The sequence below is a fragment of the Pygocentrus nattereri genome, chromosome 19, assembly GCF_015220715.1.
Source record: "Pygocentrus nattereri isolate fPygNat1 chromosome 19, fPygNat1.pri, whole genome shotgun sequence".
NCBI lineage: Eukaryota > Metazoa > Chordata > Actinopteri > Characiformes > Serrasalmidae > Pygocentrus > Pygocentrus nattereri.
In genome coordinates this window covers 11,817,559-11,834,997 of record NC_051229.1, presented here as the reverse complement: position 1 = coordinate 11,834,997, position 17,439 = coordinate 11,817,559, and the positions used below count along the sequence as shown (strand labels likewise).

The following is a 17,439-nucleotide window of genomic DNA, read 5'->3' as shown; positions in this document are numbered from 1 at the left end:
AATATCTGTTCTTTGGTGGTCCTGTGGGGGATCCTGACCATAGAAGAACAGGGTGAAAGGGGGCTAACAATGTATGCAGGGAAACAGATGGACTACAGCCTGTAATTGTAGAAATACAAAGTGTATGGAAAGTGGTGCTGATGAAATGGATAATAAGTGTAGATACATTGAATTTAATGAAGTGGCCTGTGTACATATCAGTCAGAAGTACATTTTGTCAGTTTGACAGTTTGTAGAAGCCTTATTTATATATATATATATATATATATATATATATATATATATATATATATAATTGTTGCTGTTGGAACAAAACTGAAAATGGTAAAAAGTCTTTATTAAAAGTAAAGTTGTTATTTTGGAGGTACAAGGTTTTCTTCAGACCACAGCAATATATATATATTTATATATACATGGTTAGGGAAACAGTAGTTGGTCAAAGGGGCCCATGCATGTTTTTTCACCATGTGCCTCAACAGAATCTAGACTGTTAAACCCAACATAAGCATGCTGTTTAAATGCTGCGTTGCTGTTTGTAAAAGCACCATTTGTTTTGTGATTAAACTGTATCAGGGCGAGAGAGGCCTACCAGGACTAGAAGGCTCGATTGGACCGACAGGACCTCAGGTATGTGGAAAAGAGAATGATACCACACTTATTTAATCCGATGCTAATAAATGATCTTTCTAGATCTCAAGATTCAGTCCATCATCTGTACCGGAGCTCACGGATACAGAACTGTCCCTTCCTGTGGAGAGTTTTTCCAACCATCATCTGCCACGTTTGCTCCAGATAGTCCTTGATTGGTTGATCAGAGGTATTAGTGTAGGTATGGGGAAGGGGCCGTGTGTTAGATGTAGGTGGATGTTAGTGGCCACTCTCCTAAAGGCACAGTGCTGCTCCTTGCTGGTGTGTTTTAGAATTACATCTAAACTAGCAACTAGTATAAACTCTAATTAAGGAAGCAATGTGGAAAAAGTTTGATGCTGACTTGATTTACTCTTGTGATTATATTATTAGTGTAAGTTCAGTGTAGATGGGATGAGGACAGACACAGTGATTTATCTCTGTAAGAACGTGGAGCAAAAACAAAAAATGAAGGCAAACACTTTTCACACCACAAGGTCTTCTTCTAAACCACAGACTAGTTTCTTCTAAATTTGTTTCATTTTCTTATTGACTACTTCTCTTGTCAGCTTCTTTTTTTCCACTTCCTCTGATAAGACTGAAAATGCCCTGTTAAGGTGCTTTAAAAAACGAACTGCCATGTGCTAACCATCATACATCACCACATGTGTATATAGCATGTATTTAGTTTGTTTTAAATTGTTTAATAGGACATATGCATTGATTTAATGTGTAACATCTGGTTAATCACTTCATTTCAGGGACCACCAGGACCAGTTGGACCACCTGGGGCAGAGGGTCCAGTCGGTCCAAAGGTAAAAAAAATAATTCGTCTGAATGTATGCATATGTAAATATTGATGTGTGTATGTTGTAATGTACGCAATGAAAAATATGCACTTAAGTGTCAAAATTATGCATCTCATATATTGTCATAATCAGAGTAGCCAAAATTTCATTTTGGAGGGTGGGGGGACGGCATCTGACAAGCATGTCAGTGCTATAAGTGGTAGTTATTTTTAAATGTTACTATGATAGCAAGTGTTGCTAAGATTCCAGCCACTGACAACTGATGATCATCAAAAGAGAACTTTGGTCACTTTTTATTTTTAAGGTGGAACAATGCACACAGATGCAAGAACTCAGGGTCTTTGGGTTCAGCCTGTATTGTAATTAGTAAAATTACATTCTAAGACATTTTTATTGGCATGCAATTCCTTTTTTTTTTAGGACTTTTTAGTCAGAACTCTGGGGTACTTCCAATAGGGCAGCCTAGGCTTACTTATAGCAACATCTCTGCTATCTAAATAGTAAACCTCTTCAATGTAAGTTAATGTGCTTATAGTGCTTGTATTTGATTTCCAAATACTTTTGGACAATTTCTTTTGGTCAGTTCATTATAAAACATTCACATAACTTAAAGGACTGCTTGTGTATTCAAAAGATGAGAGGACAAAAAACAAAATACTTAAGACTGGATGTGTGTGGTTTCCTGTGTATGTAATTAATAGAATGATGTATAATAAACAAGTTTGAATGCTTCGGCAACACTATACCTTAATATGTAAATATGTAAATGAATGTAAATATTCTTTCAAGTTCAGGTTAATGGAGATTCTGTGCCACCTATATTTATTTGACCTTTTTCCCTCTGAGTGTTGATATGAAGTTCAGAATTGTTTTTTTTTTCCTTTGCAGGGGAACTTTGGGCCTCGAGGGCAGGACGGCCTCCCAGGAGTACCTGGCCCTAAAGTGAGTACGCCGCCAGCTGTTGACACAACTTGGGGTTTTTCCCCTACGAAAGGTGGTAAATTAACATTTCCTCTCTATCGCCTTCATCCTCCTCCTACTCGAAGCTTAGGAAATGACTTTAAATAGAGATTATATCTCTGCATTATCGCAATAAACCTAAAGTTCACTTAAAACCATGTTTCCTTTAAGGTTGCCCTGGCTTAGAGTCAGTGGAACATACCTGGTGCTGTGTGTTAAATCAACTACCAGCTGATAAGAGCTGACACATTTGCTGCATCTGCAAGGATGCTTTTTTTTCCTCTCAAGAACTGTTCTTTCAAGAATTGCTGCTGTTTTAAAATGTGGCGACTTCCCTTTTCAGCCGAAATTGATGTCATGTCTGATTAGCATTTTCTTATTATGAGAACAGCTCATATAGCTCCATCACACCCTTGTGTTTGTTCCTAAAACATGACTATGCTTTGCAAGGGCTTTTAAAATTGGGTTGCTTTTTAGTAAAGAGTTAACACTGTTAACCCCTTTAGTGAGTGGGTCAGAGGGTTTACAGTATAGTGCCTGTCAAATGTGTGAAAACGTATTTGCACTCATTGCATTCAGGACATTTGCAAGCACAGTTTGTAATGGCTTTATTGTTTGCATACTAGATGATGTCATCTTGTTTTAGTTATACACAGGAAAAGAGGTTAAATTCCTTGTGCTATTAGTTGGGGGACCTCCCACAGTAGCCAGACCTCTCACTGAAAGATGCAAGTACTCATACCTAACAAACTGCATGGCCTCTGTTGGTCTAACAGCTTCTTAAAGAAACACCTGAGATGCTTTTCCAAAAGGCTTAAAGAAGAGACACATATACTGAGACCTTATGTGTCCATGTTTTCTTCCCCATCTGTATGCTCAATATATGGAAACTAAGCTGCTTAATGCAGCCCATTTTGAATGAGTTGTTTTGGTGATGTCACTAAAACAACATATATGAATTCAAGCCAAGGTTATAAGAAGTGTTTCAACCCAGACTTCTATGTAAATGAAGCTCAATAAAAGGCAACCAATCAGAATTGAGGTTATTTACATAAATCTGTCATAACAGTCCAATAAGAAAAACATTCTGTTTAATGCTAAGGAGCAAAATGGTCATGTTAAAATGAATCATGGCCGTTTTTGGTACATAAACCCACACAGATGTCATAAGTAGACCTCAAGGAAAAAATACAGAGCAAAAATGTTTAAACTTATGTGCATTATTTTGTGTATATTTTATTCAGGGACTGGATGGTGAGCCTGGGATCCAGGGGCCTCCAGGAATTAAGGGCCTACCAGGTTTAACAGGACAAAAGGTGTGTCTTTCATTTATAATGTCAAAATGAATAGATCACTATAAGTAATTACCTGTGAATGCTTATCAAGGCGACTCTGAATGCAAAAAAACAATTTAGCATGATGCGATTTCTTGGCCAAAAATCTAATTTATACAGTTCCACCTCCAAAGGTAGTTGATCAACCAAGGCATGTTTGCTGTCCAAAGTTTCCTTACTTACTGGAGCTGCGAGGCCAATGTAGCTAACAAGCAATGGAAACCTATAGTCACCAATTAGCACTGTGCAAACCAAGACTTGCTAATGTGGTTTCTGACCCTGTATAACATAGTGATGTCTTAGAAGTGGACCAAAGTATGTAGCATAGCTAAAAACTGTAGCTTAAAGCCTACTTTTGTCCATTTTCATAAAAAAAATTTCAGATATTCAACCAAAATTTGTTATGACAGAAACAAACACAATTCCTTTTTTAAGTGATTTCTGTCATTTACTGAATGAAAAAAGTTATTCAACACACAACTGGCTCTGTATGAAAATGTAATTGACCTCTTACTTGATCAAAAAGTTAACCAAATTAAGTTGATGATTGTGATCAATTAAACTAGACATGCCCAGGCTTGAATACCACCAGCCCTGGTGAATCTAAACATAACTTAAATAGAACCTTAAATAGAGCAACCAGCCCATTATACCACAATCCAAAGAATTTTTGGAGGAGATTAGAAAGAAAGCTATTGAAATTTGTCAGTCTGGAAAGGGTTACAAAGCCATGTCTAGGGCTCTGGGACTCCAACAAAACCACACTGAGCACTGTTATCTGCAAGTGGAGAAAAATTGCAACAGAGGTTCAATGTTTCCAGAAATGGCTGGCCTACCAAAATTCCTCCAAGAGCACAACAAGGCCTCATCCAGGAGGTCACAAAAGAACCTAGAGGAAGATCTAAGGAACTGCAGGCCTTATTTGCCTTAGATAAGGTCAGTATTAATGATTCCACCATTAGAAAAAAAAAGGCTGAGCAAATATGGTGTCCATAGAGAGCTGCAAGTTGAAAACCACCTTGACAAACAGCAAGCCTCATTTCACATTTGCCAAGAAACAACTTGAAGTTTCCCAAGACTTTGGAATTGAAAGTGGAAGACCGAGGTCTGAGTTACATCTGGCGTAAACATAGAATTCCACAATGAGAACAGTGAAACATGGTGGTGGAAGCATGACGGTGTGGGGATGCTTTGCTGTTTCAGGGCCTGGGCGACTTGCCACGATTGACAAAACTGCTTTGTACCAAAAAAAATCCTGCAGGAACGTGTCCTGTCATCAGTCCATGATTCGAAGGTCAAACATAATTGGATTATGAAGCAAGACAGCAAATCTAAGGCACAAGAGCAAGTCCACCTCCACCCACCTGTTTTTTGTTGTGTACACATAAGCATCTAAACCCATCCAGTGGTCTGGTCACTCTGACTCGTCGGTTGGTCAGACAGCTATACTGGCATACAGGCTTTACAACTTGTATTTCATCTATTTGTGCATCTGCTCAGGATTAAGTCAGGACAATCACTAAGGATTAAGTCAGGACTATTGACGTTCTGTTATGTCAGGGAACACATACAGTAGACACTGATGACCAGGCATTTGTGTTAATCTGTTAACGATTTCCTTTTTAAGTGAGCTTTGCAATTGAAAAATAGAAAGAGAATACTTATAACAAAAGGAAGAAAATAACATAAACCACAGCCTCATTGAGATGCTGTGTCAGGACCTTAAAAGGGCAGATCGTGTTCCAAATCATCAGTTTCTCTAATGTAGCTGAATATAAACCATCCAGCAAAGAAGAGTGTGTCAAAGTTCCTCCACAGCAACATGAAAGACTGATCCCCAGTTGGAAGCATTGGGTTGCAGTTGTTACTGGTAAAGGTGTTTATGAGTTTAGGGGCAGTGACTTTTACATGGTTGATATAGGTGTTGCAAAACATTTTTCCCTTCAATAAATGAAATAATCACTAAAAAACAGTTTTGTGTTTCCTCATGTTCTCCTTGTCTTATATTACATTTTGTATGAGGATCTGAAACCATTTAGTGTGACAACTAGGGGAAAATAGGGGAAGTGTGTGATGTAGGCAAGCAGTTTGCTTGGTGCTAATTGAGAATATAAGCTCCCATTATTTGTTGGCTACAATAGCCTTGTAGCTCCAGTTCTAAACTAAAGAAGTACATTCTAAAGACACCAAACATGTCTTAGTCAAAGTGTGGACATTTGATTTTTTGTCATCCCATCACATTAAAGTAGAGATGCATGATCGGAATTGGCAGACGTAAATAACTTTGTGCTGTAGTTGAATGCTTTAATAAAGTTTAGTTGCAGAATTTACTCTAAATGGTGCTAAATAGCATGTAGCCTTTATTTGATTCATGTTAAATTCATAGGCAACTACAGTTTATGTGAAAGTGTTAACACTTATGGTCAACTTACATGTTTTGTTATACAAGTTAAAACATACGGACGTCCAGAGATGATAACTAGTTAATTATCTTGTGATCTCAAGATAACAATGTTGTTGTCTTGAGAAAAGTTAATTATCTTGTGACCTCAAGATAATAATCCAGAAAATCATAACTACCTTATGGCCTTTCTGTACTTCTGTATGTTTTAACTTGTAGTTCCAATGTTGAGTTAACAAGTTAAGTTATCTTGTGAACTTTTGTTATCTCAAGGTAACATAACTAACTCATTATTTCAACAGTGTTGTTATCTTGTCATCTCAAGATAACAATCCAGAAATTTAATAGAAACAGCTCATGGCCTCTCTGGACTTCTGTAAAAACATCCTCTACAGAGAACATACTTAAATATGGCATTTTTCTGCACATTTTAGTGCTCAATTTCTGTTTATTTCACAATTTATTTATTTACACTGGAAAGAAATGGAGCATAACATTTTTAAAAAATGTACCAAAACATGTTCATTTAGCCCACACATTAAGTGCTTTTGGTTAAAAAAAAGAGTAATGATAATTATTGGAACATGACTATGGACCATAACTGTCAATACCTACCCTGTACTTTTTTTTTAGGTTTGTAAAGCTCCGACCCTAGAGCACATTTAATATTACATGTTGATTTTCCCTACTAACAGCATTCTCTAGGTTTCTATTTTTTCTACACTTTGGTAAATAAGTTAGTCAAAAAAGGATGAAAAGAAACTGAGAATGACCTCCCAAAGGTCAGGATCGGTGCATCCGTACTTTAAAAACATATTATTTGTCATGCTTTCTAATTAATTAAGTAATTGAGAATGAGTAAACATGACTGTCATTAATGCTGTGTGTCCTTGACTGCTTTCAGGGTGAATCTGGGGCTTCTGGGCAGAAAGGAAATCAGGTACTGCGGTTGTTCTGTGAAGGGTGACGGACTGTGACAATTATTTTTCTTCTGCCTAGCTGAGTGCATGTGTTTGTGAGGGGCCAGTTTAGTCTTGTATGAGCCGAAAAAAGTCAGCAGCTCAGTCAGGGAGAAAGATGGGAAAAGGGAAAGAAAGCAAAAAAGATGAGAGAGAGAGAAAAGGTTTCTTCATATAAGCAAAACATCTGAGCGGAATTAGCTTTAACAGTAAGTCTTCACTGCCAATGACAGGCATTAGCTGTTTCTCTAGCACAGACGGAAACTTAGTCATCTCCTTTAACCACAGAGCATGCATCAGTGCATGCACACACACACACACACACACACACACACACACACACACACACATCCTTGGTTAGAGCAGGAAAGATGTGGATGTTGAGATATACATATATGGTGCAACCAGTGTGGGGTCAAGAATATGACCTTTGCTTAACCATATAACATGGAGATCATTAGCCTCATCATTAGAAAGACAGCTGTTTACCACAGTTATGTACATTTTGCATATCACTGTGTGTACAAAATGTGCAGGAAAAAGCAAAACAATCAAGCAAGGAACAATTCAGATTCACTTACTTAGAAACTTTTGTCTTTCTAGGGAGAAAAAGGAAGTGATGGATCACCTGGGGTCCCTGGAACACCTGTAAGTAAACTACAACACATCTAAGAAATGTCTTTATTAATACAGAAATTTATACAGTTTCATGCTCAAACCTCTGAAAGTGTGGTGTTTGATTGGAGACTCAAGCAATGAGAAAAACATTTTTATACTATATACAATAGAACGCAGGTACTTGTTCTTCTTTTAAAGTTATATTTTATCCATCCATCCATCCATCCATCCATCCATCCATTATCTTCCGCTTCTCCGGGGTTCGGGTCGCGAGGGCAGCATCCTAAGCATTGAGGCCCGGCCTCCATTTCCCCAGCCACTTCCACTAACTCTCCAAGGGGGATTCCGAGGCGCTCCCAGGCCAGCTGGGCGATATAGTCACGCCAGCATGTCCTGGGTCTTCCCCGGGGTCCCCGAGGGAGGTGTCCAGGAGGCATCCTAACCAGATGCCCGAACCACCTCAGCTGACTCCTCTCGATGTGAAGAAGCAGCGGCTGTACTCAGAGTCCCTCCCAGATGACTGAACTTCTCACCCTATCTCTAAGGGAGAGTCCAGACACCCTGCGTGTAAAATAAAAATTATGAATAAAATCGGTGACAAAGGGTAGCCCTGACGGAGTCCAACTCTCACTGGGAACGAGTCTGATTTACTGCCGGCCATGCGAACCAAACTCCTGCTTTGTTTGTACAGGGCCTGAATGGTTCGTAGCAAAGAGCCATGTACCCCGTACTCCCGAAGCACCTCCCACAGAATACCCCGGGGAACACAGTCGAATGCCTTCTCCAGATCCACAAAGCACATGTGGACTGGTTGGGCAAACTCCCATGAACCCTCCAGAATCCTGGAGAGGGTGAAGAGTTGGTCCAGTGTTCCACGACCAGGACGGAACCCGCACTGCTCCTCCTGGATCCGAAGTTCAACTATAAGCCGGACTCTCTTCTCCAGTACCCCTGCATAGACCTTACCAGTAGGCTGAGGAATGTGATTCCCCTGTAGTTGGAACACACCCTCCGGTCCCCTTTTTTAAAAAGAGGCACCACCACCACAGTCTGCCAATCCTGTGGCACCGCCCCCGATGTCCACGCAATGTTGAAAAGGCGTGTCAGCCAAGACAGCCCCACAACATCCAGAGCCTTGAGGAACTCAGGGCGGATCTCATCCACCCCTGGAGCCTTGCCACCAAGGAGCTTCTTAACTACCTTAGCGACTTTGGCCTCAGTAATGGACAAGCCTATTCCCATGTCCCCAGACTCAGCCTCCTCACTGGAGAACGTGTCGGTGGGATTGAGAAGGTCCTCAAAGTATTCCTTCCACCGCCCAATGACGTCTTCAGTCAAAGTCAGCAGCACACCATCTCCACTATATACAGTGCTAGTGGCACATTGCTTTCCCCTTCTGAGTCGCCTGACGGTTTGCCAGAATCTTTTCGGAGCCGACTTAAAGTCAGTTTCCAAGGCCTCACCAAACTCCTCCCATACACGGGTTTTTGCCTTGGCGACGACTGAAGCCGCAGATCGCTTGGCCTGTCGATACCTGCCAGCTGCCTCTGGTGTCCCACAGGCCAACCATGCCCGGTAGGACTCCTTCTTCAGCTTGACGGCATCTCTCACCTGGGGTGTCCACGAGGACCGGCATCTTCCCCCACCACCTGAACCAACTCACCACCAGGTGGTGATCAGTTGACAGCTCAGCTCCTCTCTTTACCCGAGTGTCCAAAACACATGCCCGCAAGTCCGATGACACGACTACAAAGTCAATCATTGAACTGCGGCCTAGGGTGTCCTGGCGCCATGTGCACTTATGGACATCCTTGTGTTCAAACATGGTGTTCGTGATGGACAAACTGTGGTTTGCACAGAAGTCCAAAAACTGAACACCACTCGGGTTCAGATCAGAGAGGCCATTCCTCCCAATCACACCCCTCCAGGTCTCACTGTCATTGCCCACGTGAGCGTTAAAGTCCCCCAGTAGGACAATAGAGTCTCCAGGAGGAGCACTTTCAAGCACCCTTTCCAAGGACTCTAAGAAGGCTGGGTACTCTGAACTGCTGTTCGGTGCATAAGCACAGACAGCAGTCAGGACCCGTTCCCCAACCCGAAGGCGTAGGGAAGCTACCCTCTCGTCCACCGGAGAAAACCCCAACATACAGGCATACAACAACATGCCGCCTCTCACCATGGGCAACTCCAGAAAAGAAAAAAGTCCAGCCCCTCTCAAGGAGATTGGACCCAGAGCCCAAGCTGTGTGTTGAGGTGAGCCCGACTATATCTAGCCGGTATCTCTCAACCTCGCGCACCAACTCAGGCTCCTTCCCCGCCAGTGAGGTAACGTTCCAAGTTCCAAAAGCCAGTTTCAGCAACCGAGGATCAGAACGCCAAGGCCCACGCCTGCGGACACTGCCCGATCCACAAAGCACCGAACCCCTACTACTACCCCTCCCATTGGTGGTGGATCGATGGGAGGGGGGACTCGTGTAACTCCTTCAGGCTGGGCCCGGCTGGGCACCATGAGTAAATGCCCGGCCACCAGACGCTCACTGGCGAGCCCCTCCCCCAGGCCTGGCTCCAGGGTGGGGCCCCGGTAACCCTGTTCCGGGCAGGGTACACAAATCCTGTTCTTGCCTTTTCATAGGGGTTATTATGGATCACACTTTGTCTGACCTATCACCTAGGATCAGTTTGCCATGGAAGACCCTATCAGGAGCTTTTGCTCCAGACAACATAGCTCCTAGGATCATTCAAGCACGCAAACCCCTCCACCACGATAAGGTGGTGATCCATGGAGAGGATTATATTTTATGTGTTTCAGTAATAAAACACAGGGCATTGTTACAACATGTAAATACATGTAAATAAACCATACATGCTATATTTTATTAGAGCTGTTGTTAATTTACAAAAATAGAATTTAACTTGACCAAAACAAATGATCACCATTATTTTGCAGACATTTGCAATTGTTTAATGATTGTTACTGTTATTGTTAAGGTAAAATACGTGATGTAAGTTTAGCTATTTGAACTAGTGAAACTGCTGAATCGCAGTAAAAGGAAGTATTTCTAAGAAATTAAATGACAATTTTACAGATTTTTACCATCATTGAGAAAACATGCTTTTATTGTTCATTGTTGAACTTTGTCTGGCACAACCGCTGTTGGACTTTATACCATCTTTTTTCAGATGTTTTACTTTCTTGATTTGTGTATTGGTTTGTCTTTTTGGCCTGTTGCCAAAATCAATACTTAGAGCGATAATTTGGCCAATTTTACCCTAAAATGTAAACAGTATAAGCTCAAATTGATCTACAGTTGATCAGCAAATACAATAGATATTTGCCGTTCAAATTATGGAGCTACAAAGCTAATGTAGCTAACTAGTAATGGAAACTTATAGCCACTGTGGGCATTGAACAAACTGCATGCTTAAATCATCATACACTTGCCTGAAACCATGTTAATCAATCTCAGATCAGCTCGCTTATGTGGTTTCTGACCCTGTGATCTATAAAAATGAACAGAAGTACACAGAACATGTAGCCTTGAATTTTATCTATGCTTTGTGATAACCCATCTTAGAATTTGGTTTAGGGTCTTTTTAAAAAAAAAAATTCTGTGCTTTATATGAATTTATATTGCACTTGACATGCAGATATATGTACTGAACCTGTCTTCTCTCTTTGCAGGGTGAACCCGGCCCTAGAGGGAGTAAAGGAGAGGTGTGCATACTGATTTTAGAGGATGCATTTTTGCAGCTGTATTTCCTGCTGATTCACAAACTAGGGGGGACTTCAGTTTCTGTCATCTGAAGATCTTATATGTGGTGTTTTTGAAGTTAATAGTTCAGTTTAACACCTGAGTGAATTTGTACCATGGCTACAAATAACATCTGTACATCAGTCAAGAGAGGTTCTGGAAGAATGTCTTGGGTAGACCTATATACTGTAAAGATTGTGCAGATTTTAAACTTTAAAAACACGATAACTGGGTTAACTTTAAATTTTGAGTATACTGAACTAAAATTTAAAGAATGCAACATTTCAACGTATTTAAGCTTAAAAGCTGCATATTTTACAGTGTATTTGGCTCTGCTCACAAATGCGTTCTTTCATAGCTACTGTTGCTAGATTGGACAAGTTTTACAGAACATTGGGAAAGATCCCATTCAACCTAATGAGAGACTATAGCACATAACCCAATCTTTGTCTAAATAACGTAATTTAAAGTGTATTATCATTTTCAAATGATATTTATTTTGTATGCATGTGAAAGATCACACTGTTAGGATAGATTAGGTGTATTTTTTGTTGTGTAATGAAGCTAATTTTAGCATAATTAATCATTTTGTTAGTGCATTTCAGTTTCTCATTGGATTGAATGGCATTTTTGCCAATGTACTGTAAACTTTGTTCAAACTTTCAACATGTCAACAGGTCAAATGGACTTTCATATAATGGAATGGATCATATAATTTTATTCTGACCTCTTTTCTCTCTGTCTCCTCCCGCACGATCTCCCACAGCGAGGTACAGCTGGGGATCCAGGTATCAGAGGGGCTGATGGAAAAATGGGAGACATGGGACCGATGGGACCAGCAGGGCCAAGAGGCTTCTCAGGTCAGGACGGGTTGCCAGGACAACCAGGAGTCCCAGGTTACCCAGGGAAACCAGTGAGTGACCTTTTTGTGGACATGCATGTATTTCAGGAGTGAGGAACAAGGTAGGGTACTGTAACATGATAGACTCAGTCAGACACCCATGGTAAAAAAAAACAATAGATGATGCTTTAATTGAAAAGGGATTGGCAAGAATCGTAGTCATAGTACAGGCGTGGGTCAAATCCAAAATAGCAATAAGGCAAAAGAGTGCAAACATAACAAAAAGGGCAAAGACAGAAAGGAAAAGGCAAGTCCAATACACAAAAACAGTAACCAATAATACACAGACAACGGTCAGTAGTTCTACAACAGTACCTCGCAACTGTACTAGTCTAAAGCCTGGGCTTATATACTAAAGTATAGCCAGTCATATGACAAGCAACACAGATTCAGTATTCAGGAAAACTGGAGCGATGATTGGTTGAACAAGGAGGTTCAACAGTCACATGATCTCCCAAGGGTTTGTGGGAGTCCCTCTACGAGTCGAAGCCGAAGGGATGCATGACTGGAACTGAAACTGGTTTTCCACAAATCACTGACCGAAACATATCAGTGCTGATACTCAGAACTAAAACCCTTTGTATAGAATTGAGAATAAAATTATTACAAAAATATTACTTATTCTCAGAAACTCAGTTTAAAGCAGGGCTGCCCAAAGTTTTGTCTGTGGGCCAAAGTTGGCTCAAGAGGATTTTGATTTGGCCCATCCCCTCTATTTTTTTTTTCTTTCAAAGTTGTATTTTTCAATTATTTTATGAACAAAACTTAGTGTAATGTTATAAAATACATTTTAAAGACTTGATTTGGCCTTGGCTCACCACAAAGAAGAATTGAGAACTTATATCCTTAGATTATGAAATAGTTCTAGTGTCTCTGTTAATGTTTACTTCTCACATCTTCTTTATTGACAGGACTTTAAAGGCTTAAAAGATAGTGGACTATTTTCTGTACTAGACTATTAAGAATGAAAATGAGCGGTCATGCAAAGAAGGTGTTAAAAAAATATGGTTTTGGTATCGGTATCAATTTCAGGTTACTGGTAACTGGTAACTGCATTGAAAATCTTAAACAAATACCTGCAAGCCACAGTGACTAATCTGCAGCGATTGATGTGTGTTTCAGGGAAAGCCGCCTTCAGAGGAACACTTGATGAAGATTTGTGCTTCAGTGCTGCAGAGTATGTTTTCCCATTTCACTCCCCTTTCCCATATGAACTGGTGCTTTCCTTTGGCCAAGTCTTGTGTAATATCAAGTCTTATCTGTTTTGCCATACCTTGAAAACTTGACTAGGCCTTTCTATAGGAACCACATCTCTACACAAATGATTGTTACTGGCTGTGTTCATGTGACATTCCATGTTGTACATAATTGACCACACACAAATCGAGACTCTTAACTGCATAAAACTGCCCTTTGGAGTGGTCAGTTGGCAGTGAGTCACTATGTACTATGATTGCGTACATTAGCACGATGGCTGAAGTCACAAAAGCCAGTGTTACTATGTGCACTGAGCTGTCAGTTAGCTGCCCACTGGAAACATCTGGAGAGATGGGAGAAGCAGTGAAGCTTTCAGTTCTTCATTTTAGAGAAAAAACACAAATCTGCTTAACGGGTGCAGTTGCCCAATCCCTGTGTCTCAGCACAATGGGCTATTTTTGATATCCGTGACGCTTTAGCTGGGATTACATCTTCCCAACCAAAATCTTTATACCCAAAGTATAAGTGTTATAGGCCTACAGCAGACTGCCGTCAAACTGCCATCATTTTGAAACACTTCAGTGAGAAATACTCAGGTGACAAACAATGAAGTAAGGCTAGTGGCAGTCGGTCAGCATTATCCAATTTTCTTCATTTTATTTATTTTTAGCTTTCATTTCATGACTAGCTTTTGCAGTGTTAGCTTCTCTGGGTTTTTCGTTAGCATGTAAGATTCTCTTCAGTCCACAGCTCTAGTGGAGGATGAGTTTTACACAAGCAGAATTTTAAAAGTACTAGCGCTTGGCCAAACATTGGTCAAAACTTTTGCTTAGAACACAAACCCAAAAATGTCCTTTTGGGAAATAAAGACTAATATACTTATCGGTAATTCATCCACTCTCCACAGATCAACTGCCACAGCTCCTTCAGGTGATGTCACCTACTAGTTGCCAACACTGTGAGATGGTCAAGGGACCCCCAGGTAATCCAGGCCTCCCTGGACCCCAGGGACCAAGTGGACCTCCAGGCTATCCTGGCAGGCCTGGGTCTCAGGGATACCCAGGATCACCAGGAAGTAGGGGACCTCAGGGCATGAAAGGTAAGAAGAAAAAAGCACAACCTTTCTTATAAAAGGATTTCTGTATAGTTGATAGTGTGATAATGTGATTAGGTTAAACAGATGGACTAGAGGTAAATCTTTTAATTCCTGTCATATCAACCTTTGTAGTTGTGATTGAAACTCATGTGATTTTTGTTTTAATTGTATGATAATGATAATATTATTCTGTTATCTAGATTGTTAGACTGTGACATTATCTTTTGGATAGTGTGCATAAAATGCAAAACTACTCTTATGTTACAGGTGACACTGGGCCAATGGGCATGAAGGGTGCCAAAGGACAAGGTGATATTGGGTTGCCAGGTCCACCTGGCCCACCAGGTATAATATGTTTCCATCTCAGATGCAACTAAAACTTATAAGACACTACTGTTGCTTTCTATGTTTGGAATGGTTATGCTATTAAAAATATGCTCATCTTGTATGTTAACATAACAGAATCTTATTCCAGGTCATTTTTGAACAATTTCATGTAATGGGCTGCTAGCATTTTCAAATGGAGTTAAAAATTATGCTGAGGCTTCTGAGTGGCGCAACAATGCGATATAATAATGATATAATTGATTAAATAAGATATAATAAGATTAAACTTGCATGCACAGAGTTCATGTGACTAAAGCTGCATAAGAAGTTGACTCTTACCTGTAGAGCAGAATGGCCTAATGTTTTATTTAGATATGCTGGAGAGAAAGACAATGTATAGTATGGAAAGAATTTAGCTAGCTGACATGGAACCAAAAAAAGACCACCGGATTAATTTTACGTTTTCAATTGCAACCATTGAGAATATATATTTTTTTGCCTCAGAATTGCTGTAACATTATCAGTCATTCCTCCAGTACAGCTTTACAACATATTAGGTAGTAAAAAGGAAGTTGCTGATAAACTGTGACAAAACAGCATAAATATTTCGTAGTGTTTGACTCAAACAATACCTCAAACAACTTCCCGCTTGTGCCTGGTGGTTGGATAGTGTAGTGGTTGACTGGGGTTCAATCCCCCACCAGGGCAAGCACCCTACACTATACCAATAAGGGTCCATGGGCAAGAATGCTAACACCACCTTGGCCTACCTGTGTAAAATGATCAAATTTTAAGTCGCTCTGGATAAGAGCGTCAGCCAAATGCCGTAAATGTTAACCTCTAACCTTATTGGCTCATTTTTTTGAAGGGCAGGGCTTCCCCAACACCATGTTGAGTGTTACAAGCTTTCTCATTCATCTTCCAACCAGTGAACTCATCTCCTCCTTTTATAATGTCATATACTCAATGAATGGTATACTGAATGAGTGCTGTGATTTTAATATAACAGTGGTGATAATCTCCTTCTGTTAATTTGCCCATTAGATCTTTAAGGATTATTTGTTTCCTCACAGGTATGCAGGGTCCTCGGGGAAATGATGGAGAGGGATATTCAGGACCCTCAGGGCCTGCTGGGAAGCCTGGCTCACCTGGCATCCCAGGCAAACGGGGCCCTCCAGGAGCCACAGGGGTTTGTGATCCGTCCTCCTGTTACCCGCCATACAGTCTCCAGGACAACCACTTCATCAAAGGGCCTAACTTTTAGCACACTGCCTCTCTGGCCTTTATTCCGAACCCATCACAGTGATGATGGTTTAAGAGGCCAACAACCACTTCTGGAGCTCCGTTTTGACTCTGTATTGACTTTCAAGGGCTCCTGGCCTCAACTTTCTTGTGTGTAGCCCCAGTGGAGGGCAAAACATCTGAAATGACCAATGTAATATTTTTATTTTTTCCCAGGGAATTATTTGTTATACCTGATATTAACCTAACTGTCTGAGTTCCGTGTATTAGTTTTTACTTGAGTTACATGTACTACTTCTTATTCTTATCTAGAATGATATTTATAATCTAGTGTAGCAGATATTTTTGCTTTTTTGGCAGCCTTTAACATCCTAATAGTGTGTGCAGTGCAGTACATCCATTTTACACCAGATATAGTCGATCAGCAGAGACATGTTTGGTGTTCAAATCTGATTTAGTTTAGCGCTGGAGCAACAAGGCTAGGCTAACGTAGGTAACATTCACTAGAAATGAATAGTCACCCAAATCGTTTCCGAAAAACCCCAAAACATCTCTCAACCTGCTCGAACCGCATCCAGGTCTTCATTAACATTGTGCAGACTGATGTGGTTTGAAATCCAATACAGCTAAGAAGTGAATAAAAGTGGCTTACCACTGCATTTAGCCACAACTTTTGTTATTTTCATAGTTCACAGTATATCATACTGTGTCCTAAACCACATCAGTGAGTTTGTCCAACCTCATGAATTTGTGAGCAAAGTTTTGTGCCTGTATTTAGACCATTTTAACTAACTGGTTCAAAGTCAGAGATGAAAACACATTTCAGAATTTTGACTGAATTGAACTTTGAATGACCGCATTCTCTAATTATGTTTATTTGATTAAAATGTGGGTGCTTCAGTAGTGACAACTTTAGCTAATTTTATGCATATTCTAAGAACGCCAGCCAGTACATGATTAGCAATAACCGCTTATATATAATTATAATATGTACTCTAAAAAAAAAATTCTAATATTTTTCATTAAAATAGTTTACTTTTTTATTATTGCAGAAAAAATGTGTTTGGGTTGTGACCGTTCTTAAGGTCACACACTGATTTTCAGACTTTGGGACACTTTTACTTCAAAACAATGGGGTCTAATTGCTCAGCATGCAGCCCTGAGGGATAGGGATGCAGTCTCACTTCCTGCTCTAAAATGCAGGGGTGTGGCTAAA

General features: G+C 40.3%; 1 protein-coding gene across 1 annotated transcript in view; it reads left to right on the top strand.

The window, feature by feature from the left end:
* The window catches only part of si:ch211-106n13.3 (vWFA and Collagen domain-containing protein), a 48,083-nt gene extending 30,896 nt beyond the window's left edge, over positions 1–17,187 (top strand). Inside the window, exons 19-30 of the mRNA XM_017707367.2 lie at positions 574–627; positions 1,389–1,442; positions 2,325–2,378; positions 3,641–3,712; positions 7,036–7,071; positions 7,694–7,738; positions 11,391–11,423; positions 12,227–12,373; positions 13,484–13,538; positions 14,466–14,657; positions 14,922–14,999; positions 16,055–17,187. Coding sequence (XP_017562856.1) covers positions 574–627; positions 1,389–1,442; positions 2,325–2,378; positions 3,641–3,712; positions 7,036–7,071; positions 7,694–7,738; positions 11,391–11,423; positions 12,227–12,373; positions 13,484–13,538; positions 14,466–14,657; positions 14,922–14,999; positions 16,055–16,245 — 1,011 coding nt within the window. The 3' untranslated portion in view covers positions 16,246–17,187. The remainder of the gene's footprint in view (positions 1–573; positions 628–1,388; positions 1,443–2,324; positions 2,379–3,640; positions 3,713–7,035; positions 7,072–7,693; positions 7,739–11,390; positions 11,424–12,226; positions 12,374–13,483; positions 13,539–14,465; positions 14,658–14,921; positions 15,000–16,054) is intronic.
* The last annotated feature ends 252 nt before the right edge of the window (positions 17,188–17,439 follow it).